Consider the following 25177-nt stretch of genomic DNA (forward strand, 5'->3'; position numbering starts at 1 on the left):
TAAGTGTGTAACTGCGTGGTATTAATTTACTTCAAATGTAGAAAGTAGCATGAAATAAAAGTAACTCAGAATTGTACTGAAGTACTTGAGTAAATGTACTTGTACTGTATCTATCTGACAAGTTAGTTACTTCACAGAGTTGACATAGAAAGACGTTTGATGAGCTCACAAACTATAAAGATCAGTTTGTTTCCTGTAGGCTAAAACATGTGATGACTGTCTTCTGTTAACCACCAATACTTTAGTTCAGGTCATTCGAAGCAATGAATCTACATCAACAGTTGTGAATGAGAGAACTCAACACTTCAGTCATTTATTTCTGTTGGACCTGCGACATCAGAGCAGATGGGTGTCTGATGTAAATGTTTGACACATTGGACCCAAAGGAACAAGCTGTGCTGTGATCTCACCTTCATCCTACTCACATGAAGAGTTTTGTTCCAAAATAAGATCTCCACAAGTGATGTTTTCGAGAAAGACAAAGAGAAAAGGTAGCTCAAAATGAGTGATAGCAGATCATTTTGACAAAATATAAGATTGGGAGGTTTTGGAGGATTGTGGGTAATTTTCTAATGACAGTTTAAGAAAAACAATATTTGTTCATCCATTTTTAAAGAAAAAAAAGTTAAATGAATTGGAAAAGAACTCTTCATACTTAACAAACCCAACTTTAGCATTGAAAGAACAACAAATAATATACACATAAATACTGTTCAATAACTTTTACTGTTAATTAAATAAATAGAAACATGTGAAGACAATAGAAGCTTTTAGGTAGTAGATTATAAGCACTAACTTCATCTACTGCATGAATAGAGCAGCTACTTCATACATTCATATACGGATCATCATAAGTTAACCCTGTACATGTTCATTTACAGGCGCATTACACAATACTTACAGCAACATGAGGCAAAAACAACATTTAGTAACAAAACTCAGTTTTTACAATCAGTTCACATACAGTTTTATTGAAATTAAGATTCTTTGTAGTTATAATTTAAAAGCTCTTTAAAAGTTTTATCTATAATTACAGTAAGTAGCTCACATTATAATGTAACATAGTATTCAAATGAAGAACTGTACAGTGGCCTGTTTCTTCCTGCACACTATTGTGTTATAGATTAAATTCATAATAGATTTAATTAATTTTTTTGCCAATTAATTCTACACACAATAACCCATAATGAAAAAAACTTTTCAGTTTCAGAGATTTTTTTAATTCAATTTTTCAGAGATTACAGTTTGAGATTTTTGATACTTTCCAAAGCCGCTGTGAGAGTCTGTGGTTTAATCGAGGACACAGAACTGCAATTTACAGTCTTGAGATAATAAGATGAGGAACCAACTAATTTGAGCCAAAATTAAAATGGTCAATTATGGTTCCTTGTCTTAATGGTTAACCTGTTAACCTGTGAGCACGTGCACTGATGATTTCATATGTTCTCCTCTAAAACTAAATGAACAGACAGCGAGATAAGACAGAGTGATGAGGAGAAACACAGTTATCTCATTAAAAACTTGTTATCTTCACTTCGCTCTCACATTCCTCTCACCTCCAACTTTCTCAGACTAGTACACAAATGTATGCACACACACACACACACACACACACACACACCACACACACACACACACACACACACACACACAGTGCACATGAATGCAAAAACGCATACAGCACATGCTCATATGCATGAGAGCATTTACAGCGTACATTATTTACATGTGTGTATACACACACAGAATGCAGATGGCTTAAACTTGACTCAGTAACACTGTAAAAATCAGGCACATTCTCCAACACTTTAATAACATTCCTGCCTCTAACCTCAACAACTCACCACACACACACACACACGCACGCACACGCACACGCACACGCACACGCACACGCACACACCACCACTGCAGTTGGGTATTAGTTTGGATTAAATATTAACATAATAACTGGATTGAAGTTGAGCAAACTGTTTTACTGTTTTACTTTGCTGATTGAATTTTTCAGTAGATATTCAGACACCTTTAAGGTTTTGAAGCACCAGTAAGTGGTTTAATGGATATGAGGGAAGGGAGAAAGAAAATCCTCAACACACGCACAGTCAAAAAATAAACCTACGCTACCTCATCATCATCACTTTCTCCTCTTAACACCTGCATTTCCATCAGCCCCTTCACTCCTCTCCCTCAAGCACTCCTTTCAGCGGCTCACTGCTTTGTTTGGCCAGTTCAGCTTCCTTCAGGGCGCTGATGACTGGTAACCAGGGTGGTGGCAGCTCAGGCCCAGTCCTCTGGACCTGGTTGAGGTGGCTCAGGGCGGCATACAGCCCAGTGTTGGTGCCGCCGTGGAGGCCTGGCTCCTGCTGCTGCTGCTGCTGCTGCTGCTGCTGCTCTGTGTAATACATCTCCAGAGCTGCCGGGGTGCAGTGCTTCTGCTGTTACAACAGAAAGACAAAAATATCTTTGTTTCCATTAAGGTGAAAAAGTGCTACAATATGACATATCATTTCTATTAATAATGATTGATGTAACTGAAAGGATGCATTTATTTATTGAGTCTCTGTTGAAGAAAGGTGAAACCGCTGGAAATGATCCCATAGGGTGAAGTCTTCTTAACATTTCATCTTGTTTTTATTTTACTGTATTTGCTGATGGGTCAATTAATTATAGATGAGTGTGACTGCTGTATCTTATTGGACTGGAAAAGTCATGTCACTGGTAGAGCAGTCATACTCAACTTTTTTGGCCTGCAATAGGGCGACTTGTGGCTGACCATTTTCTAATTCACAATAAAAAATAAACTGACCACACTGGGAATGTTTGTTTATGCCAATTAGTAAATCTTTAATAATGTCCCTTGACTGTTACTTGGGAAACTGCCTATCAGTGATCTGTGCAGGGCTGTTGTGACTGGATTTGCCTCTTGGCAATGATGAGTGAGGACAGCAAACACTGAAAGGTTGTCAATGAAAAGAGATGATGAACCGATGAATTTGACTTTATTTAGTCATTTATTATTTTGCCACATCTTACCAATCCTAAACCAGTGTTGTCATTTGCCAAATGACATTGCAAATGAATTGCTATATGCAAGGTTGCTAATGTCGGGCACTAAAATGAGTCAAAACATGTTTGCTACAGTGGAGTGTTCCCACCTGGTAGCCCCACAAGAGAAGATTACAACCCTTAAATCGTCTTATTCTGACACAGCAACGATCCTAATGTTTATTCATTTGATCTGACAAATATTAATAACGTTTGTTTATTAACAAAGGTTTGCAAAGGTTGTAGAGATTGTCCCTGTAGTGAAACGTTCCTGAATCTAAATTTCCGCCCTGCTCAGGAATGATGAATCGCAGTACTTTCAGCTGGCGCTAGCAGTGTGGACAATCATGGTTGGTCAAGTAAATGTGTAATTACATCACAACAAGACTACCGTGTACAGCGACAACAGACAACAACTGTTACTTTAACTGACAAAATCATGGGAATTATACAGGGTTGGACACGTGGTGCACAACAAATAAAAGATTAGAAAAAAGAGTCCTAACTCAAGGTCCATCGACTGTACTAGCATTTTTTCTGGGGTTTTCACCACACCTCACAGTATTCATCAGCAGATGTAATTAGCTCATTGTCAACTTTAAAGTGAATTGACCTTGAGTTGAGATTATTCTGTCAAACTGCAGTTTTTCAAGGCGAAGAATGAGGAAAGTGCAGGGTTTGGACACATCACAGAAAATCAGGGACCACAATCCACAGAGAAGAATAAACAACAAGGTGAGAACATTCACTCTGCAGCAGTGGGAGAGAAATGGAAGAGGGACAGTACAAAGAGAGTTTTTCTTTCACTAACATGCGCCGCAAATATTTCTACAAATCAGGTTAAGGAAGTTAAAATGCCTCCTATAAAAAGATTTTCTTCATCCTAACGCACAAACATAGTTAAAGATTTACAGTACCAATACACCGTGGTTGCCAGGCTCAGCTGTGACCAGAGAAGTGCATTAAGGACGAGCCTTTACTTAAGGAGAAAGCATCCTTTTGCAACATCTTGAAACTCACTCTGACTTGTCTGTGAGGAGAGTCAAGCTGTGTTCGAGACAGCGCGGCTGAATTAAATCAAACAAACTGAACGTGCATCCTGTTAATGTTATGTTTTGGTGAGAGCCCACTGAGTTTGTGATGACCCTGCAAGTGTTTCCCGTCGGAGGATCCACTACCTGACCTTCCCTCGAAGAGAGAAGTCGAACCTCTCAAAAGCACAGCAGTGACTACGCCTCCCTCCTCCTCCATCCTCGCTCCTCTTTTTATGTCTCCAACAACGCATTAGCAGGAAAAAATGCTGAAAGCAACTGTAACCGGCAAAAACTTCAAAAGCCTTGCCGGAAGGTCCCCCTGCCCCCCTACCCCCTTCCCTTCCTTGCTTCCCCCCTCACTGTTAAGCCTTTAATCACAGTTTAGTCACGCTCAGCCCTAATTAAAGACCCCTCCGATTCACAGGCGGGCGTCCCAATCTCTGCCTGACCAGAAAGCAAGCTCTCTCCCTCCCTTTCCCTCTGTCTCTCCCACTCTCTCATTTTCTTCTGCGAGACAGGCTCTTTAACTAACATGCGTAGCAGCACTGGTTCCCTACGCGATGCCTCCAAGGTGTTGTTGGGAGATAATGAGTTTGGGTTTCCAGCTCCAGTTTTCAGAGAATCCTCCTGAAGTGAGTGATGTGAGGGTGTGTCGAGAAACAAAGCACCAGCTGCATTGTAGACTGTGTAAGTACCCTCTGAGTGGGTGTCGCACAGACTACTTTGGCCTGGGTAATGCAATAAGACGTCTGTGATATCCAAGAACAAGACTCTGATGAGCTGCTTCTGCCGGTCTTTGCTATATTAAGGGAGAAAGTGGCCAAGATATTTAGGTTTTCTTGTAAATAAATCATATAAATCTATGTTTATACATCTGTGTGTGTGTGTGTGTGTGTGTGTGTGTGTGTGTGTGTGTGTGTGTGTGTGTGTGTGTGTGTGTGTATGTGTGTATGTGTGCATGTGTGCATGCATGTGTGTGTACTGCCTACCTTAAGGATGAAACCCTCTGGGCAGGTAAGTTGATCATACCACATGGCTTTGTACATGAGCAGGAGGAGCAGGCTGGTCAGAAAGGCCAAAGTGATGAGGATGAGACCTGTGATCTGAGTAACACACACACAGACACACACACATTTATAAAGCACTTCAGCAAAAAATTTAATCAGTTCTTAAAGGATAAGCCTGACAATATATTTTTGTTATTGTCAACAAGTTCGCTCAGTACTTTCTGACTTTCCTCCCGGTCTGTGGCCCCAACCCATTGGTTGCTACTGATGAAGTAAACATTAAAAAACAGGTAACAAATAAAACATTTCATTTAAGAAAAGGCTAAATAATTTCCTAAGAGCTGGGCACTGTAGTATTCAAACAGGAGAATAGAGGGATTATTGAGGACTATTTTCATCAGTGGATTAATACACATTTGGTGCTCTTGTGAGTATTTGTATATGAAGGAGCATATGATCAGCATGGTTTGGCTCGATGTTTTCAACTGAAGTTAAATTTCATTTGCATCATCACTGCATTGCGTTCAATCAAGTCTTGCATAAAGGAAGATGTAACACTGAGTCAGACAGCAGCCCACTACACAACACAGGAGCAACAGACTGAAAAACAACCCATATCTTTCCTACTAAAGTCTCCTCCTTATCTAACTTACAAACATGAACACATGTCTTGTCCTGCACCGTTCAAACAGACATTCACTGGGGAAGAATGCACTGCAGGCTAGATAGCTAATTAGCTACTCAGCTGCAGCACATTAAACAACATCTAAAGGTACCTATTTGTCACTTGAGTCCGGTTATATGCTGGTGTGGTTCTCGCTCTTCAACACAAACAACATGCTGTCTGCCCATCACATGTAGCTATGGTTACGGTTGAGATTTGTTTACTTTATTCCCTACAGTGTAACACCGGCACTCTGGAAGTCTGCCAGCTGCTGTCAATCAAACACAGGCACCGAAACACCCCTCCGGCCAGATGAGACGAAAAGGAGCATTTCTAATGTTTTCCCATAATACAAAACTATTAACAATATATGTTGACAATATTTCAAACTACAACAAGGCATGACTACAGGTGAGTTCTATGGCTCTTTGTCTTTTCACAGGATTTGTTGACAATAAGAAAAATATAGAAAATGACCAGACTTCATGAAAACGTTTGCCGATTTCCAGACATCAGGCTGTTGTTGTACCTTAGCTTTATCTGAAACATCACTGTAGAAGTTGATATTCAGCTTCTTGATACCGGGCACATACAGTTTGTTCTTCTTCTTCTGCTGCAGCTGATATTGTGTTGACGTCTTCACAATGACCTGCAGCAGAAACAATGCACCCATCATTGGAGAAGTTAGCCATTATTTGTTTGGTTGAAGGATGAGGTTGTCCCCAGTGTTCAGCACAGGTTCAGTATTCCTTTATCCACTGAAAATACTATTTTGCATTACTAAAAATACACAAGCATCATTTGCAAAAGCTGCCAGTTTTAATTGATGCCTTAAAAAGACATTTGGGAGCCACAAAGTGTGTTTTATGTTAATATTTCAGCAACATCTGTGGAACATCCTGTGCTGCTGAGTGCATCATCCAACCACAATATGATTGTGTGGGCTTTCTTCTTGCATTATGCATTCAAAGAGGTGCTTGCATTGCGTGGGCTAATGCCAAGGTTTTAACCTGGGACAGCAGGTAAGGGGTGTAAATACAACAGTCTCAGTGTTGGGGCTTATGCATAAGTACACCCACATTAATGTGTTCTGCAGCCATTCGTAATCTGGTGGATATATCTCTAATGCTGTAATGCATGGTTTGTTGTGGTCGGCAGAATTTTAGAGAAAAATAAACATAAGTTGGCAGGCACATAAACAGACACACAAACAATCCTAATAGGCCGTACTTACCTTGTCTGCGAACGGCTGCTGGAGCTGGCTGACCTCCAGGGGTGTAATGAGGGGGATGTTATCAAAGCCGTCGTCCGCAGAGGGCTGCTTCTCCAGCTTATCAGACAGATTGCTGCCCAGCTTCACCATGGCTGCTCAGCTGCCTGAAAATGCCCGGACAGATCTGGAGAGCAGAGACACAAAACTCGGGTCAGACTGACTCAGACTCTGTGCTTTGTAACCAAATGTGACAGCGCTGCTTGTAGCTCCGGCCAGGATACCAAAGAAGGTGGAGAAGATGACAGTGTAATAAGGAAAAACAGGACATGGTATGGTGCCCAGAGGATGAATCCTAATGACCTTCAATCCCCTGACTTTTACTCTAGCGCCACCATGAGGTAGGCATTTATGTTCTTTTAGTGGAATCTCGAACAGCAATTAATTTCCCCCATGAACTGTAATAACTTTGTTGATCATCAGGTCACCATCATCGCGTAAAAATTAATATTTGTCCAATATTTTGGTAAGTACCTGAAAAATGAATGACATGCCCATCAGCCTCAGTTTCAGTGCTAATTAGCAAATGTGAGCATGTTAACACTACTAAGATGGTGAACAGGGTAAACATTTTACCTGCTAAACATCAGCATGTTAGCATTGTCATTGAGAGTATGTTAGCATGTTGAGGTTAGCATTTAGCTCAAAGAACCGCGGTGCTAAAGTACAACCTTTGTTGCTAACTTTGTTAGCTTGTCAGATCAAATAAAAGACTATAAATACATCATTTGAAAACATAATCTGTGAGTAAATGTGTATCCTTATAAAAACCAAAGTGAAACAACTACTCAGTGTTTTACAGTTGGTTAGGTTATGTGTCAGATTATTTCTTGGCTGGGAGCAGTAACTTCCTTCCTGCTCGTTGCCAGGCAACTACTCAGAGCCAAGACATAGTCGGGCACGCAACCCCCGTAAAACCACATGATATGATTCTTACACTTCAGGTTTCTGTATGGGTAACTAAACTTAGTGGGTTTTCGAGGTGCTGGTATGTGTTTTTTGTTAGATTTGGACAGAGCCAGGCTAGCTGTCCCCCCCTGTTTCCAGTCTTTATGCTAAGCTAAGCTAAGCTAAGCTAACTGACTTCTCGCAGTAGCGTAATATACAAATATGAGAATGATATTAATCTTCTCATCTAACTCTCAGCTTGAATGTGAATAAGTGTGTTCCCCAAATGTGTTTCAGTCCAACTATTCTTTTAATAATTAAATTATGCTATGAGGTTATGGTAAGTCTAATTATAATTATGGGACTTAAATTGGGGGCATAATTAAATAACCTCAGGCTTCTGTTTTTCCAACCATCCTCACAGTGAAGCCTTCTTTCCTTCTGTTTATCCAACCCAACAGTCTCGAGTAAACATGTTTCATAACTACTGTGTATGATTAATCTTGTATATCTCAGCCCCATCTCTTCCTCACAGCTCTTATCTTTAGTGTTTGTAATCGACGTGTAAATCTAACGCGCCACCAACGCGGCGCCAAACACCTCTCTGCTCTGATAAGGATTATATTTTCTCTCCTCGATCAAATGATCATCTAAATGTGGAGGGAAGAGGTGAGGATCCACTTATCTCATTCACACAGTGCAACACAACACCTTCCCTCAGCCAAGGACCCCACGGGCCCCGCTGACGCCAGTGACTCACAATGATGATACACAGCAGGAGGCAAAGAGCCACAGTGTTTATGCTGCAGGAGATATCCCTGATGCACAGGAAATGTGTTTTTGATAATGAAAATAAAGGATCATTAACTACAGCCGCCAGACACATCCACTGTGAATAAATGACACTCTAAAGTATGTACCTACTGTCATTAAGTGGCTGCTCTCATTAAACATTTGAAAAAAATGTAAAAACCAAACAAATTCTGGACCTTTGGTCTTTTTTAACAGCAGATCAGGACCACAAACCAATCAATACTGGTGCAAAATAATCACCTGTAAAATATGTTTTTATATATTTTTTATAATATGTTTCTTCTGAGGCAGAATCCTATGTTTTTCTAAATTTGAAGCAGCTTTTGTCAAGTGAAAAAAAAAAAGGATATAGGAGAAGAATATTACAGTATGCTACAGCGGTGAGTGGGTGGCTAAAGTGGTCATCTGTGCTGACCACCATTTTTCCTCCCCACAGTTGGAGTGAAGTGTGGGTACGATGAATCATCCAGAAATCTGTGATTAACAAATGAGCCGGTTGTTGCTGTCAAACACTCAGTGTTCCCACACTCTGGCAGGCAACACATCCAGCAGCTCCATAAGAGCTGCACATGACATCTTTTAACATTTTTACCCTCTGCAAAAAGAATGATGGCAGGATTGTACAGTTTAATTCATCATCACAGATTAACATATTTATCCACTAGCAGGACAGGGAAGACGCAGCTTTCTAAGGTGAAGACATAGGTAAGAGTGGGCTGTTTAATGTCCCTCAAGTTGTTCAGGGTTCACTGCTCATGCATATCCTAACTTGCTGCATTGAGGACAGCTGCGACAGGATATACAGGCTGTGTGACCAGAGAGCAGAGATACTACAGCCACACATGAGACTGAGAGAAAACAACTCATTTCTGTTTAATTATGGATCTGAATTAAGTATCATTATAGCCATCGGACGCCGTTTAACTCGTGTGATCCTAAATCTCACACTGTACATTTTCTACATAACGTGGCTTGTTTTTAATGAGTTACGGGTTTAATTAACGTACATGGGACAATCAATAGATGCGTATTAATTGTAGCCTTATGTAATGTTTAATTTAAATTACAACGGAATTCAGAGACATACAGTCCCATATGATAACCTGCGAATACGGACGTGATGCTGGTCCATTCATTCCCCCTAAAGCGCATAAATGAATTACCTACACTGAATCACTTGATGACGGGAAGAAATATCCCTCCTGTGTGGATCCGCGGCGGTCCAGGCTCTCTGTACCCGCAAACACACATCTGTCTAATGCACAAATGAACGGATACTCTCAGAAATGTGAACGTAGAAGAGAGGATATAAACTTACTGTGGTTTTTCGGTGCTCTCCTGTGGATGGGCTCGGACCCCACTGATGCTGCTGACGGGGGCTCGGTGTGAACGCCGGTTGCCGTGGTGATGTGTGATTCACGGCAGGACTGCGCATGTAATTGAGCCTGGAGCGGCTCCGTCCTCCGGAGCAGAACTGGCAGCAGCTCAGTGTGAATGCGCATCTTAACGCGGCTCCCTCACAGGGATTGTGGCTGATCAGGAAATTGCGTTTCGTCTGTGGAAAATAATCATATCTCGGTTTATCTGAGTGTTTGTCATCAGTGTGGTAAAAAAAATAAAAAATAAAACAGGGCCTTGGGGTCTGGTTTTGTCACGGAGTCTGAATTATAAACCACACAGTTATAGCAGCCGCAAAGAATTTAGGCGCGCTTTGCATTTAAAACATGGACACACAAGACTGATAGGATCGATAAAACAGAAAGCCAAGGAGGCAACTGAAACGAAGAACATAAATTGTAGGTTAGTAGTAGTGAGCCATATCTAATTATGCAAATGGATCATGTATGGTCTACCCAAACTAAAAATATACTGGCAAACGCAACAACTTATTCTGTGTTTAGAATTATTTTGGGGTTTGTTCATAATTGTCTTACATTTTGTAAAGTTCAAACTGAGTTAATCATCTAGATTTCTCAGTGTTTCCCTTAGATTTTCTCTTAATGTGTGTGTGTAAGTTAGAAATAACATTTTCCACACTGTAGGACAGCACCAGGCCTGTTTATGGAAGGCCATCGCCGCCAGTGGGATGAAAAAAAGGATCCTGTAAGGCATTATAATGAGAAACCTTATATGACTTAATAATAGATAATGACAGTGGGGGAAAGTAACTAAAGTACATTTACTCAAGTGTAATTTTGAGGTAGCCTACTTCTAGCCAACTCAACTGGAATATTTCCATTTATTCTTACTTCTACTCCACTACAGAGGGACCTTTTCTGGTTTTTACTACACTAGCCTACATTTATTTGACTGCAGGCTACAGTAACACTCCTCCTCTTTGGGCATTTATAATCAGTAAACATTTAATAAATGGTTTATAACTCACTATAATGTATTTGTGAGCAGATGTAAGTACATTTTAAAGTGTGTATTGATGTACAGCACGTGTAAACAACTAATCTTCTCATATTAAAAAACATTTTATATTTAATAAGAGTTAATAATAGTTAATAATACCGTAATAAACACTTATATCTGCTTACAACTACTTTATAGTGTGTTATACATTATTATCACATACTGCTTAGAAATGTTACAGGGGGACTGAACAGCAAAGTGTTGCCTGGGTACTTTACAGAATAAGATTTAACATACAAAACATATGATTAACATATAAATAAGATGACATTTCCTCTTTCCAATAGTTAAAAAGTCTCCTCATGCATCAATACATTCTGCATAATAAGCACTTTTACTCTTGATACTTCAAGTAAATTTCCTGATAATACATTTGTACTTTCTCCTAAGTAGCATAAAGAGTATTTTTACATTGATGTTTTTACTATTTAAAAAATAATTTCACTACAATTTAAAATAAAGTTTGAGTTTGTAATGACAGAAGGTCAAAGGCCAGCAGACTCGGTGTAGCTCAGTTGCTTTTGACCTACTAACAGATATCCTGTGACCCAGATGACCTGAGGAATCTTCAAAGACATATTCAAGCATTTGTGTATTTCTGGGTTATTGACTCTTGAATCAAAGGCGTCTTGCTGTGAGGAAGAGTTAGGTGGAGCAGCTTACTGAGGGGTTTTTGATCCATGGTGATGCGGTTCAACTCTCTCAGTGAAGGTGATGCATATGCAGAGGTGTGTGTCAAAGAGAAAGACAGAGATACTTTTGAGTGTATTTACTCATACGTGTGTGTGTGTGTGTGTGTGTGTGTGTGTGTGTGTGTGTGTGTGTGTGTGAAACAAGCGTATGTTTGAGAGAGAAAGAGAGAGAGAGAGCAGAGTCTAATGTGTTGGAGAATGAGTGGGAAGAAGGAGCCAGGCTCGTCTGCAGATTTAGATCAACCTTTTCATGGAAAGAGGACCCATGCTGTTTTCCTCTTTGGCCGTGGCTGACTGTATGAATTCATTATGCCTTTAGGGGAGCACTCGTCCAAAAATCAGCACTGAAACCCCCCGCGCCCCCCTGCCAACCCATCAATTGGGCCTACATTTATTATTTTGACCTTTCCTTTGCGGGGGAGTGACTTCAAAGTGGATCCTCCACTCGTTCCTCTGTAAGGAGACAGAGGTGTCATCCTCACAGTGTGAGAGGCAGACTGCCGGCCTGCGCTGGTTTTGTTGTCAGTGAAGAAGAGAGACGGAGTCTGGGTCAACATAATTAAAATGAGAATCAATTAGGCCACGGTGTATGGAAGAAAAACGGGGTGAAACCAGCCGTGTTAATGTGTGGGCATGTTTGTTTGTGTATGTGTACAGATCTGTATGTTTATAAACCTTTGTCACTTTCTGATGATTTGAAAATTTCACAAATTCAAAACTGGTATTTTAAATATATATTCTTACTTCACGATTAGTCCACTCATTAATCAGTTCTTTATATTAATACACTGATTGTACAGGTTGCCACAGCTTGTGAAATGTATTTTTTATTTGTTTGTTTTTTTTAAATTATATTATATTATTCTTTTTTATATTTTAAATGGGGAACAAATGTATTTGTCATATTTGTTCCTTAAAGAGACATTTAAAAAAACAGTTCATTGGAGTCAAATGGTCATTAATTGTAGTTTAAGGACCTTTTAGTAACTTCCTAGTTTTAGAGGTCTAAAAAGTTTTCCTAGGAAGTACTATAAAGGAAAAAATCTGCTACAGCTACCCAAGAGCACCAAAACTACTTTGTATTTTGTAGTAAATTAGTTCAAATTGGCAAAGTGAGTTTTGACATTTGACGGTCGAGGGAGAGACCAACATATGAAGTGAAAAGAAGAATCAGGTCTGCAAAACCAAAAATAAAACAAATACAAATGTTTTGTATCTTTTTGTAACTGGTGAAATTATTGAACTGGATTCCTTTGATCATAAGATCAGGTTTTATATTATAACCTACAGAAAACACAATATAAACAGAGTAAGCTCCTACTGAACTTCTCTCTCGCTCAGCAGCACTTTGGATTCAAAGCTTTTGTGTCGTTTTATTTGAGGCAGAGCAGAGACAATGTGGTTAAAGTAAAAGGACGAACAGACGATAGTACTCACCATTAACAATAGAAACACAGAGCTTCCTTGTGTCTCCAATGTTATCTCACAGCCATTAACCCTAATGTATGAAGACCATGCATTTTAATATAATTACTAATTGGTAATTTTGTATGATTGACTTAAATACAAATTTAATTTAGTTTGATGTTGTTAAGTTAAGTTTGAGGTGAAGTTTTGGTCATTACTTTATTTTAATAAGTCCACATGTCTGCTCCTCATCAGCTCTTAAACATACATTTTTTTTACAAATAATTACAGATTTCCTTTGAGAGCAGGCCGATTCACGAATTTACTGATTGTAATCTCAGTCTTATCACAATGCCCACTGCTCCTTGTCTTTAAAGATTCTCACTTCATTTAACAGGAAAGACTTAGAGACTGTACAGAAAACAAACACATACTATAGTTAAACTCAAACCTTCATTCAGGCCACATCTGTAATGGCCAGTGAATCGTACAGTAAATGAAGGCAACTTAAGGCACAATGTCTCCAACCTTGATATAGGGATACATAAGACACTGTAGCTCCTTCACACAGTAGCTCCTGTACTGGTCGCTCAGCTATCCTCTGCCCTCCGACCTTCAATCATTTCTTCTCTTCTCTCTCTCTGGCTCAACGGAGCAACGACTGTCCGTGTCTTCCCTCCTCAACTGAAAACTCATATTCTGAACAACATCGCCCTCTTCCCACTGAGGAATTTAACCCATCCACGCTCTCTAAAAATATCCCATCTGTCCCAGTTTGGTTCTGTTTCCTTCTCAGCATCCACTCACACAGTATGATCACACTCATATTAGAAACCAAGGCCACAGTGGCTGTTGTTTCTCTTATATTTGGGATTGGGAATAAGGGCTTATTTTATAGCACACAAAATGTATTTGAATATCAGTAACAACATCAGTGAAATGCCTGAAATATAGAGAAGATGTATGGTAATAAATAGATTTCAAAATATTTATGTATGTAAAGTGGGAAATAATATGGATTGTCTATTAGTGAGTCATTACAGTATTATTAATTTTTTTTATTTTCTTAACAAAATCACTACAAAAAGAGTCATTGTACTTTATCAGAGAATCCATTAATTTGGGATACATTTTTCAAGTATGTTTTATATAACAATATATTTTCACCTAATAAATCTAATAACTGATTGGTTTTCTGTCTGCTGTGCATTTTGTAATTCACCACATAATGTGAGCAGCAGTTACTGACTGTATTCTTGTAAATGTAACCAGGACAGGCCTCTCAGTACAATACATTGTTAGGGATAGTCTGGGTAAAGTAATATAAAGTATCAAACATAAACCGGTGTTCATACAGCAGAATGTCTTTTTCATGCAAGTTTATAAACTGGGTCTCTTTTTGACGAAGAGTGTCATAAGTCATTACTGAAGTATTTTAAATGAGTGTGAACTGCTTTACCAACAGCGCCATCTAGTGTCTGATTGGATAAACATCCTCTCCAGTAGAGGCTGAGGCCAACAGCAGAGAGGCTTTCTGTCACTGCAGTTTGGTTACTGGACTGATGAGCTGCGACAGAGCTCAAAGTTTCACATTCACAGTGCGACTGTGGATCAGTTGTTATTCATCATCAACAGATGGCAGCAGCACATCAGGGATCTGATGCATTTTTTGCATTTATTAGACAATTGGACATTCAATGATGATGAATAGTCTATTGATGTTAAAATTAACATAAATAAATGTTGAATGTTACAACAAGAACAGTTGCAGGGAGTAAATGATTTTGAATTCTAACATAGCCTATAAATTAGAAGATGTCAATTATGAGTTAATGTTTTGTTTAAGATTCAGATATAAGTGATAAGGACATTATTTTTTAATAATAAATGCATTTAATAAATTATGTCTCAGCAAAACATCTCTTAATCTAAACTAAGATATAAGACAAGTTGTTAAATAATGAAATTATTAACAAAGGATGCAGCCATTGCTACCAATCTGATAAAGAGTCATTGCCTACATCAGGGATAAAATTGACATATGAGGTAATAATGAATTACCTATTCATTTCAAATGAAGTTATTATGTACTACGGTTCATATAGAGACAGATTGTACTGTTCAACTAGGACCAGTCATTTCAGCAAGTGTTTACTGGGTTGTCGTGAAGATGTGCAAAGTCTGGAAGAGTATAAACAGTTCTGATAAATAGGAAAGTATTGTCAAATGAGGCTCACTGATTTTAAACCCAGATCTCATTAAAAGGTTTAACAGAGTCGAGGACAGGAAAACATTTCAATAGTGCTTCTGAAACCAGGATGAATCTTCTTTTTGAAAGCAGGAAACTCACAATAAATGTAGACATCTTAAGATGGTCTACATAAAGAAGGTCATAAAGCCTGCTTTCTATGTTGTTGAATGTAACCAAAAGAAAATGCCAAGAAAAATTCAGCAAAAGTGTAATCTATGGCTCAGTTTTGATTCCTTAAATTTGAGGTATATGTGTACTTTCAGTTCTGGGACAGGTACGCTAAGCTCTGAACAACAAAAAGCCACTCATGACAGCAATGAAAGAAGAAGCCTTTAATCAAATAATGAGCTGAGTAAAAGAACACTAGACAAAAGGATGACATATTCACTTGTCAAATAAAATATGTATTCAATTATCCATTAATAGAGATTGTTGATGCAAAACCTAATCCTGCAAAACAGGCAGTAATTACATTCATTAGAATAATGTAGTGTGGTAAAAACATACAAAATGGTAGTAATAAAATCTGACACTTTTTAAATTAATATTGAAAAACACTGTGTAGAATGAGTTAAGTTTATTATTTAGGAACAACAAACTCATCAAACTCTTCAGTACCTCAGAGGATACATTAGATTCAACATAGAACAAACAAACCAGAGGGACACGTTCACACCTTGTAATAATGTCAATAACAGGTTAAACCACAACTGAATTCTAGTCGAAGGTGTTAATAAGCACACTTTAACATCAACACATGATGCAACCATATCCCCTTTACACATGTGAGCCATGACCCCAGCTGGGGCAGAAAACACAAATGCACTTGTTTGTGAAAAGTAAGGAGCTACAGCTGAGCAGAAAATAATTCAAATGTCAAATTAAAGGGAAACTCACAAAGATACATTAGTAAATTCAACCTCCTGCAATCCAATGATTAAATACGAATAATAAGGGGCTCAGAAACGGTCTGAAAGGGAGGTGAAAGTGTGTCAGAATAAAGTTAATAACTCAGAACAAGATGATTCCTCAGAGCCAAGTAAAGGTTTGCACCACTACAACTTAGATTCATATACACCAGCTTAAAGGCACATATACTACAAACTGAAATTTATTTTCATGGCAACTGTTTTAGAGAGACTGCATATTTCTGTATATCACCATTACAGTAAAGATAGGTGACACAAATTAATGGTTAAAGGTCATACATATAAAGTATAAACAGATGTATTTACACTGATGGGAGTATTAACATATTCTAATATTTCTTCTGCTCTATTAAATCAACTCAATCTGCCTTTTTCATGAACAGACATTTTGACTGGGCTGATAACATTTACAGTGTCTCAGTTAAAGTGTCGCAGACAGTGAGCCATCATGCACAATACCAGGACCCTGAAACTGAAGCTGCTGAATGGCATTCAGCCATCATTAATGTTATTATTTAAACCTGGGCTGTTCCCACCGTGACAAGCACGTAGAAATGTCTTCTGTGGAAAAAGCTTGTACACACAGCTGCAGAAGCAAACACAGCGGGGTGATGGGAAAATACTATAACCCAAACTGAAGCCCACATCCTAACCAAACAACCAGCAGAGCAGTAAACTGTGCTATTTCTGTTTGGTCACTGTATTTCTGGACTGACATCTTTGTACAAGTCATCATGGTCCTGAGGTCACACCATCTCTGCAAACAGATACCCGCCCTTATTACTATTCACTTGCAGCTGTGACTTGACCACCTCTGCTGCACCAGATACATAAACTGCAAAAACACAATACTAATCAACAAGTAGAGCACCACTTCCTCTACATCTTTGTACATGGGCCATGGAAATACTGAAAACAGTCCATCAGTACGGTGTTGTAATGCTGCTCCACCTAATGTAGACTACTGAGTGGTCAACCTCCCCATCTCTTCTTCTGTCCAATGCAGCATCCTTGACACACAAAGGAGAGACGTTCGGGCTGCTTTCGAGTGAATTTAAGACACCCTTGCAGCTGAGGTAAGGTCAGCAAAACTTAAGTGGTGATAGCGGTAGTATAAACCACCTTTATCCAACCTGTTTTAGTGCACACAGAATGAGGATGCAGGACCCAGTCCATGAGGTATCCAGGACTCCCAACTACCTGAAGGAAAGGTAGGTTGAATTGGTTGACATTTATCAAATCCAGTGTAAAAAGAGCAAGTAGAGCCAAGCTGCTCCATTAACTGTGGCTTGGGAGGTAGAATGGGTCATCCATTGATTGCAGGGTTGTCAGTTCAGTCCTGTCCACGCTTTAGTGTAGTGGAGCAAAACAGTGAACACTGAACTGCTCCTGAAGCTAAGACCAACACCTTGTATGATAGCTTAGTCACCATCTGAGTGTGGGCATACGTGAATAACAGGGAAAATGTAAAATGCAGCACTTTTAAAGGCCAGAAATCCAGAGTTCAGAGACCAAACCTGGGTATACTACCATCACAAAGCGCAATGGGACTCATTATTTCCAGAATAGCCCTCAGTTTTACCACAATGGTTTTGTGCTTGCACATCTTTTTGCACACAACAGCAGTTTCAAATGGGTGCCTGAGAGTCATATGTCCTTACAAAGAAGTTAACCACTGCTGTCTCTGTCTGTAATTCATATCTGTTGATGTGCAGATAGCAGACACTGATCCCCTCAAGGCTTCAAGGAGGTTTTTACGTGACTTCAACAAAAGTTTCACCAAAGCTTTACATCTCAGAGAAAAGTTTCCCATCAGTTGCATCATGTAACAGTGGGATTGAAAGGGGGGAGGGAGGGTGGAATAAGCAAGAGAGCGGTGAAGAAGAGCAGAGATGAGGAGAAATAAGGAATAGGCGGACAATGAAGACGATGGCTGGGGAGTTGAAGAGGAGATAAGTGAGCTGCACTATGTCTTGTACAAGCAGAGAGCTGCTGGAGCTCAGCAGGTTCAGGTCATCACCTACCCTCGGTGTTGGATGATGGACGGCCTGGAGGGAGCCGATCTCTGCTACCCTCAGCTCCCAAACTCATCCTGCAGGGGTTTAATGCGTCCTCACTCTGAGGCCGTCCTCCTTCACACACTACTCTCCTGCATCGCTGTGCTCACGGTAGCTCTCAACCTGCTGGTCATCATCTCCATCTCCCACTTCAGACAGCTTCACACCCCCACCAACCTGCTCCTGCTCTCCCTGGCCACCTCAGACCTGCTCGTGGGGCTGCTGGTGATGCCGGTGGAGATGGTGCGGTTCATAGAAACCTGCTGGCTGCTGGGCGACCTCATGTGCGGTCTGTCTTACATTATCGGCTTCACCCTCACCTCAGCCTCTGTGGGGAACATGGTGCTCATATCGATCGACCGCTATGTAGCTATTTGTCATCCTCTGCAGTACTCCAACAAAATTACTCGCAGCAGAGTCGAGGTGTCTGTGTGTCTGTGCTGGGCATGCTCGATTCTCTACAACGGGCTCATTTTAAAGGACCACCTCAGGCAGTCAGACAGACACAACTCCTGCTATGGGGAGTGTGTGGTGGTGATTAACAACATCTCTGGAACCGTCGACCTTGTGTTCACGTTTATCGGCCCCTGCTCGGTCATCCTCGCTCTGTACATGAGAGTGTTTATTGTGGCGGTGTCTCAGGCTCGTGCAATGCGGTCTCATATTACAGTTGTTGCAGCCGGTACAGTTACAGTCACTGCAAAGAAATCTGAGAAAAAAGCAGCCAGAACTCTTGGTATTGTCATAATGGTGTTTTTGATGACTTTCTGTCCGTATTACTACCCCTCTCTGGCAGGACAGGACATGTCAAACAATGCTTCGTCGTGGGCCATTGTGTCCTGGCTGTTGTACTTTAATTCTTGTTTGAACCCACTCATATATGCTTTTTTTTATCCGTGGTTCAGAAAAGCTATCAAGTTCATTGTGACCCTGAAGATACTAAAGCAGGACTCCTCGCAGGCTAATATACTTTAAAGTCACCTTTTTCACCTTGCAAGAAAGTGATAGTGTAGCAAAAATCAGACTGTATGTATGATTGGTTAAATAATTATCATTTATAAAGCAATAGCCTCTTAAATGTGAGAATTGTCTGACGTTCTTTGTTTTGCATTACAGTGACAAATAACAACAGATAGCATATTTTTCTTGCATTTTATTACTAGACTATTCAATGAAAATGAAAATAGTTAGTCAGTAGTATTAGTTATTTGCAGCCCTGGTGTAATAATAACTTTACTAAACAAGATTTACTTTTGCATACATACAATCTTTCAGTCACTATACTGCAACTGTATACTTTTAATGATCTGGTAAGCTCCTGACAGGTGATATGTTCCTTATGTTGTTGAGGACTTTGTGACAAATACTGTCATCAGAGGAGAACAGAAGACAGTTTGGAATTTAGCAGCAAAGACTGAAACATATCTTTCTCTAGAATAATGATTATAGCTCTAATAGTGAGCGCTGCTTTACCTCACATGTAAATGTGAAGCATTGTCTTAAGTTGGTATGTCATCGTCATTGTTGTCCGCTATTCCGTTTAAAAACAGGTTTATCAAGGTAACATGCAAATTATACATGTAAGCATTCAGCAGCAACACGGCATTTAGAAAGGAACAATCTGGAAGGAAACAAACAGTCCGATGGCGATATATTGTGAACAAAATAAGAACAAGAATTGTTTTGTTTTTTTATGATAATTTTGTGTAAAGAAAACAGACATTTCATAGAAACATATTCATATTTATTGTTGTAAAAATAACCATAAAGACATTTATATTAACACAAAGCTATGTTTAAAATACTGAACAATTTTAACAAACAAACAAACACATTTGATGCTGAAGTCCTCATCTTCTGGACTGAGAGTGGGGTCGTCTGACTTCTGTAATGGACACAACAAAAAATATATGAAACATACAAGCAAACAGTGTTTTCTTGTTCAAGTCAATTGCCATTCATTTTCATTATATTCATTGTAATACATCCAAAGCTATTATGCCTTTATCTTATATAAACAATTTAGACAATTCAAGTAGTAAATCAGTATATTGTACCACAGAATTCTGAATTAAAATAAAAGAACAAAATGTGATTTTTGAAAAGCAAAGCATCCTGGCAACAAAGCATTGTTTAGGTGTATAAAAGCAGGAACTTATTTGAGCCAGAGCGGTCAGATGTTAAACCTCATGCTACTGACTGAGCTACCCGCAGACCCCAGAGGTATACTTTCTGTCATATCTCACAGGTGCTTTATTTTACAATTACAATTTTTCATTACTTATATCAATTTGCTCCTCATGACTTCAAATCATCGTTTTCTGTTTTGTCCTTTTTTAAAATACCAGTGTAATGGGGTCCTGGAGGACACTAGTCAAAAGCACCCAATTCCACCTCTGCAGTTTTAATAGATGGGTCAATTTACTGAGTTCATGTGTGCCATGGGTCCTAATTTTAAGTGTCACACAAGTATCAGGGGGTAGGGATCATTTTAAAGGAAACAGATGCAGCAGGCACAGATTTCCTCATGTTCTCTGTCTTGTTTCTTTTAAGCCAATATAATAAATGTTTTTGTTTATGTTTCAGATAACAATAATTACATAAATAATAACATTTTGAGGAAGAAATAAGTGAACATTTTGTAATGATGGTTGTTTCTTATAATAGTTTATCCTTGGGGTCCTCAGGGGTCCCAATTGGTAGTTAAAGTATGTTAAAGATGTTCTTAGGATGAGGGGTAAATGTGTATAACTGTAATTACTGTAAATAAACAATACATACCAGGGATTTCATGTGGCCAAAAGTCATCACATGCTGGACACCGCGGCTCTGCTCTTCCTTTAAAGTATCTGGCCACACATGGGTTGTGTATTTTTATGCCACATGTGGGATTCTCGCAGATTTGACACTGAAAAATCAGATCAGATTAATACAGTGAGAAATATCATTGAGAACATAGAAATAAATCCACCATCTACAAAGGTAACCAATGTCAATCCAAAGGCAACGCAGCTGCAACAACTCAACATGACACAGAAGGAAAAACTGAAGCTGACAGAAAGAAGTGCTGTATCTGTTTGCACTGCAGAAACACATTAAATCATTAAAAAGGTGAATTCCTGGTCATTTATATTAATGTAGTTACTCAAGAGCAATTCTGTGTGAGTTGATTTCTTCACACTATAATTACTTTTGTAGCTCAAGATGCTCATCTCCAGAAAGCTTAAAATAGTACAATTATTTTATTTTATTTATTTAATGAAAACATCTGATTTCAGACTTTTATAGTATGCCTTTCAATTACAGAACTATGGATAATTAAGAATTACAAATATAATCATGTAACTATAGTTGGTACTATAGTAGTACCTTCAAATAAAATATAGAACTCATCAGTGAGGCACAGCATTTCTAATTTAAAGTAGTGATTTAATGAAATTAGTACCCAAAAGTTTCTAGATGACAGAACTGGTTATTTATCACAGGGCGACAATGAAAATGCACAACAGAGAAATATTAACATATACCTGGAACGCGATGTTGTGACAGATGTGGCACACTTTGACCTGGTCCTGATACATTGCACGGATAAACGGTTCCATCTCAATGATACATCTGATGGACAAAGTGTATTCACCCCGTTTCTGAATCAATGAACAGAAATCAGTTAAATAAAGCAACAAAGTGGGAGCAAGAACTGGTACTGTGATTTAAATTGCTTTGAAAATGTACTACGATGTTCTAGATTAATGCAGAATGATTGATCGTGTTGATGTGTTTTACTTCTCCATGATTTGATCGAGCAAAGGCTGTGTTTAGAAACAAACCTGAGAAAGCTACGTACATTTTAATTTCACCTCACTAAATCACAAAACATTTGCATGCTTCAGTTCTATTTTCATCCACCATTAAACACACATTTGAACTGTTGTTGTTAAATGTGATTGGTTTTGTTACACATTGCACCTCTTAAAGGCGAATGTGCACAACCCACTGTGCAAGGTTTATTTAGACAATTCATAGTTAACACAAGTTGATAATCACCATCACCACTGTTAACTGGGAATGTTGGGAATTACTCTTATCCCCTTTCTGCTGAGAGTTAGAGGAGATTGTAAATACCACTTACACATCTGTAATGTAAATATGAAGCTCTAGTCAGCAGCCGGTAGCACAGATAGCCTGAATAATCTGAACTTGCTTCATGAAAGTGTCTCTCATAACAAAAAGTGACCATGAGTTGAAATTAGTTTTGAAAGTATTTTACCTCATTCAGCCATTTGTCATGCACGAGTCTGTTCAAGAGGTGCTCCGTCTCACTCTTCTTCAACTTTTTGGTGGTCAGGCTGTCAACGCTGTTCAGAATGTCAGTGGAGGAGGCCTTACCGTTCTCAGAGCCCACAATCAGGTCCATCTGAATCAGAACATCTCCAGTTAGTCATGACACACTTTCTAGTGGGGAAAAGCAGGTTTTCAAGAAGTACACTGATTACTGCTGACACATGACCCATTACCAGAAATAGGTATTTTAGAACTAAAATACAATAGAAAATTGTTTTCTTGTGCATGTTATGGATGTTAATAGTAGTAAATTTGTGCATCTGACCGAAGGTTCTCCTAGCAGCAGCTCTGTCTGCTCGCTACTTTTTCTTCTTACAGTGAAGTTATACATTGAGTGGTGGTACGATGTGTCGTCTGATATACACACAGACGTATTATTTTATTATTAAACTCTTGTCCTGGATTGCATTATAATGTACAGGGCTTTCTATTTTTCAGCTCACTTAGAGCCCCACCTTTGTATAAAATTGAAAACGTGCAATAGCTATGCTGTTATAAATGTTGCTTTGCAGGACTTCCTGCAGGAAGACCTGCAGGAAGTCCTGAAGTTAACTCACTGTTTTCACGAACAGCTCCAGCTCATTGTCAGAATAATCTGATGACATCCTTGTGACGTCAGTCTCAGCCATGTTTACCTGGACAGGATTAAAGTGAAACAGAGGTTAACAATGTCTTCAAGTGGCTGAATTTTCTTCAGACATTATAGGTTTATCAATCTGTTTATCAATTTGCAACTATTCTATCACACTATCACAACATAATGTGGTTCTCAAACAGATCCAACAGCCAAAATACAGCAGCTATTTGTGTAAAAATGATGAGCTCAACAACCACAGACTTGGATATGTATTTTTAGATCTAAATATTTTAATTGGTCAAATACTTTATAATAAATTGACAAATCTGAAAGACCATTATTCGTTTTCCTTGATTAAGTTGAGTCTTTGTGAATGTTGGACTTATGCTTCCGAATACAAGCTTCTTTTGAGACAGAGTTGTGCTTCACGTCCATATAACTGTGTACTGTCAGCATACAGGTTCTTGCTACCTTCCACTCTACAAACAAAATCTTGTGACTTTGAGATACTGATGAGGGTAAACACCCACTAACCAAGGCATAGTACTGGTGACCAGTGTCTTCAGACATCCCCTTTCTTATCTGCATGAACATGGGCTGCAGCCTTGAGTTGATGGTGTCAATGAAATCATCCAGTTTGTCAGGGGCGTGCTGTGCTGCAAACAAAGACAAAGAAAGTATAGTTATTGGAAATGATGATGGAAACATTCACATGAACTACAAAGGTGAAAATAATCTAAATACTTTTGCTTTTGTTTAGAGACATAATTCTCCTCTTGCTATACGAACCCTGTCTCCTGATAAACTCTTGAGTTATTCTGGATTAATAACATCAGTAACGAATATAAAATGACTCACTGTGGTGGGTTTCACAACAATACTGGTACAGTGACTTTGCCCCTTGTTCATCAACGATGCCATTTGCCATCATGGTCTGCAGGAACCTTCGATGGCTGTCTCCCATCTGTCGTGTCATGTTTCTGGACTGATCTACACACACAGAAGCACAGATGCTTATACAGTCTCCAACCTACAATATATGGAGAACAATGGCTGTTAAAGTAAAAGCACTGTTAAACCCCAACAATCACATCGTCACTCACTGCACACAGCCACAGACAAAGGGCCTAAAGTTACCCACCAAACACTGAAGTGTTTCCATGGAGATAAAGACCATAGTGAAGAGCATGGGTCAATACATTAGTGGACAACTTAAGTTGAATCTGTTTACTTTGTATATCGAAAACTTAGCAAACCGTAACACAGCCAACCGTTGCCTGGTAACCTGCGCCAACGGTTAACGGTCGACCTCTTTGCGGTTTAGTTTTACGGCCGTCAAAGTTTAATAATTAATGGAAACGAGCTTCTTACGTTTTAAATAAGTTGTGTAAAAACTTAGCAGCTTCTCTCCGCCGGTGCGCGCCTCCGGTGTTGTTCTCCTCCTCTTCCTCCTTATGCGTCCTCTTCTCCTCCTCCTTGTCGATTTCCGGTAGCTGTAGCTCGTGTGGTGATTTACCGCCACCTGCTGCTCCGGAGGGGAGGTCACGTGTGCACCATGCCACACTGTAAAGACAACTTCTCTCCAAACACTGAACAACACACTGGTACTGTGAGTGTCACTTCACCAATGCTTATACTCATTACAATATAAACCTCACACCATTAAATCTGATGATCTGCTGCTGATGGGTGGATGTGAATAAGGAGTGGTGACAGAACTGTGGGGCTCTTGATAAAGCGTTAAAACTTTTATATTGGCTAGAGATAATGTTTTGTTAACAGCA

The 25177-nt window shown here is 39.2% G+C and overlaps 3 protein-coding genes across 7 annotated transcripts; 1 reads left to right on the top strand and 2 right to left on the bottom strand.

The window, feature by feature from the left end:
• Positions 1 to 281: 281 nt before the first annotated feature.
• Positions 282 to 13869, bottom strand: caly (calcyon neuron-specific vesicular protein). 2 transcript variants are annotated; one of them, XM_051385407.1, is made up of 6 exons: positions 13767 to 13869; positions 10040 to 10276; positions 6985 to 7147; positions 6280 to 6399; positions 5069 to 5182; positions 282 to 2432 (listed from the first exon to the last, which is right to left on the bottom strand). In XM_051385407.1, the coding sequence occupies exons 3-6, from the start codon at positions 7111 to 7113 to the stop codon at positions 2175 to 2177; spliced, it is 621 nt and encodes a 206-aa protein (XP_051241367.1). In that variant the 5' UTR covers positions 7114 to 7147; positions 10040 to 10276; positions 13767 to 13869; the 3' UTR covers positions 282 to 2174. The 2 variants fall into 2 exon arrangements, with proteins under 2 accessions (XP_051241367.1, XP_051241366.1); XM_051385406.1 differs by having other exon boundaries at positions 282 to 2435; positions 13767 to 13864.
• A 4478-nt stretch (positions 13870 to 18347) lies between these two features.
• LOC127354762 (trace amine-associated receptor 3-like) lies at positions 18348 to 20093 on the top strand. Its single transcript, XM_051384912.1, has one exon. It carries the CDS (start codon positions 18455 to 18457, stop codon positions 19448 to 19450), a length of 996 nt encoding a protein of 331 aa, XP_051240872.1. The 5' UTR covers positions 18348 to 18454; the 3' UTR covers positions 19451 to 20093.
• Positions 20094 to 20197: 104 nt separating this feature from the next.
• On the bottom strand, positions 20198 to 24974 carry nsmce1 (NSE1 homolog, SMC5-SMC6 complex component). Of its 4 annotated transcripts, none has more exons than XM_051384917.1 (8): positions 24765 to 24974; positions 24252 to 24423; positions 23928 to 24049; positions 23374 to 23451; positions 22743 to 22889; positions 22003 to 22119; positions 21257 to 21383; positions 20198 to 20360 (listed from the first exon to the last, which is right to left on the bottom strand). In XM_051384917.1, the coding sequence occupies exons 2-8, from the start codon at positions 24367 to 24369 to the stop codon at positions 20326 to 20328; spliced, it is 744 nt and encodes a 247-aa protein (XP_051240877.1). In that variant the 5' UTR covers positions 24370 to 24423; positions 24765 to 24974; the 3' UTR covers positions 20198 to 20325. The 4 variants fall into 4 exon arrangements, with proteins under 4 accessions (XP_051240877.1, XP_051240874.1, XP_051240873.1 ...); XM_051384914.1 differs by having other exon boundaries at positions 24252 to 24383; positions 24765 to 24961; XM_051384913.1 differs by lacking the exon at positions 24765 to 24974 and adding an exon at positions 24535 to 24754.
• Positions 24975 to 25177: the final 203 nt, after the last annotated feature.

The sequence above is a fragment of the Dicentrarchus labrax genome, unplaced genomic scaffold, assembly GCF_905237075.1.
Source record: "Dicentrarchus labrax unplaced genomic scaffold, dlabrax2021, whole genome shotgun sequence".
Classification (NCBI taxonomy): domain Eukaryota; kingdom Metazoa; phylum Chordata; class Actinopteri; family Moronidae; genus Dicentrarchus; species Dicentrarchus labrax.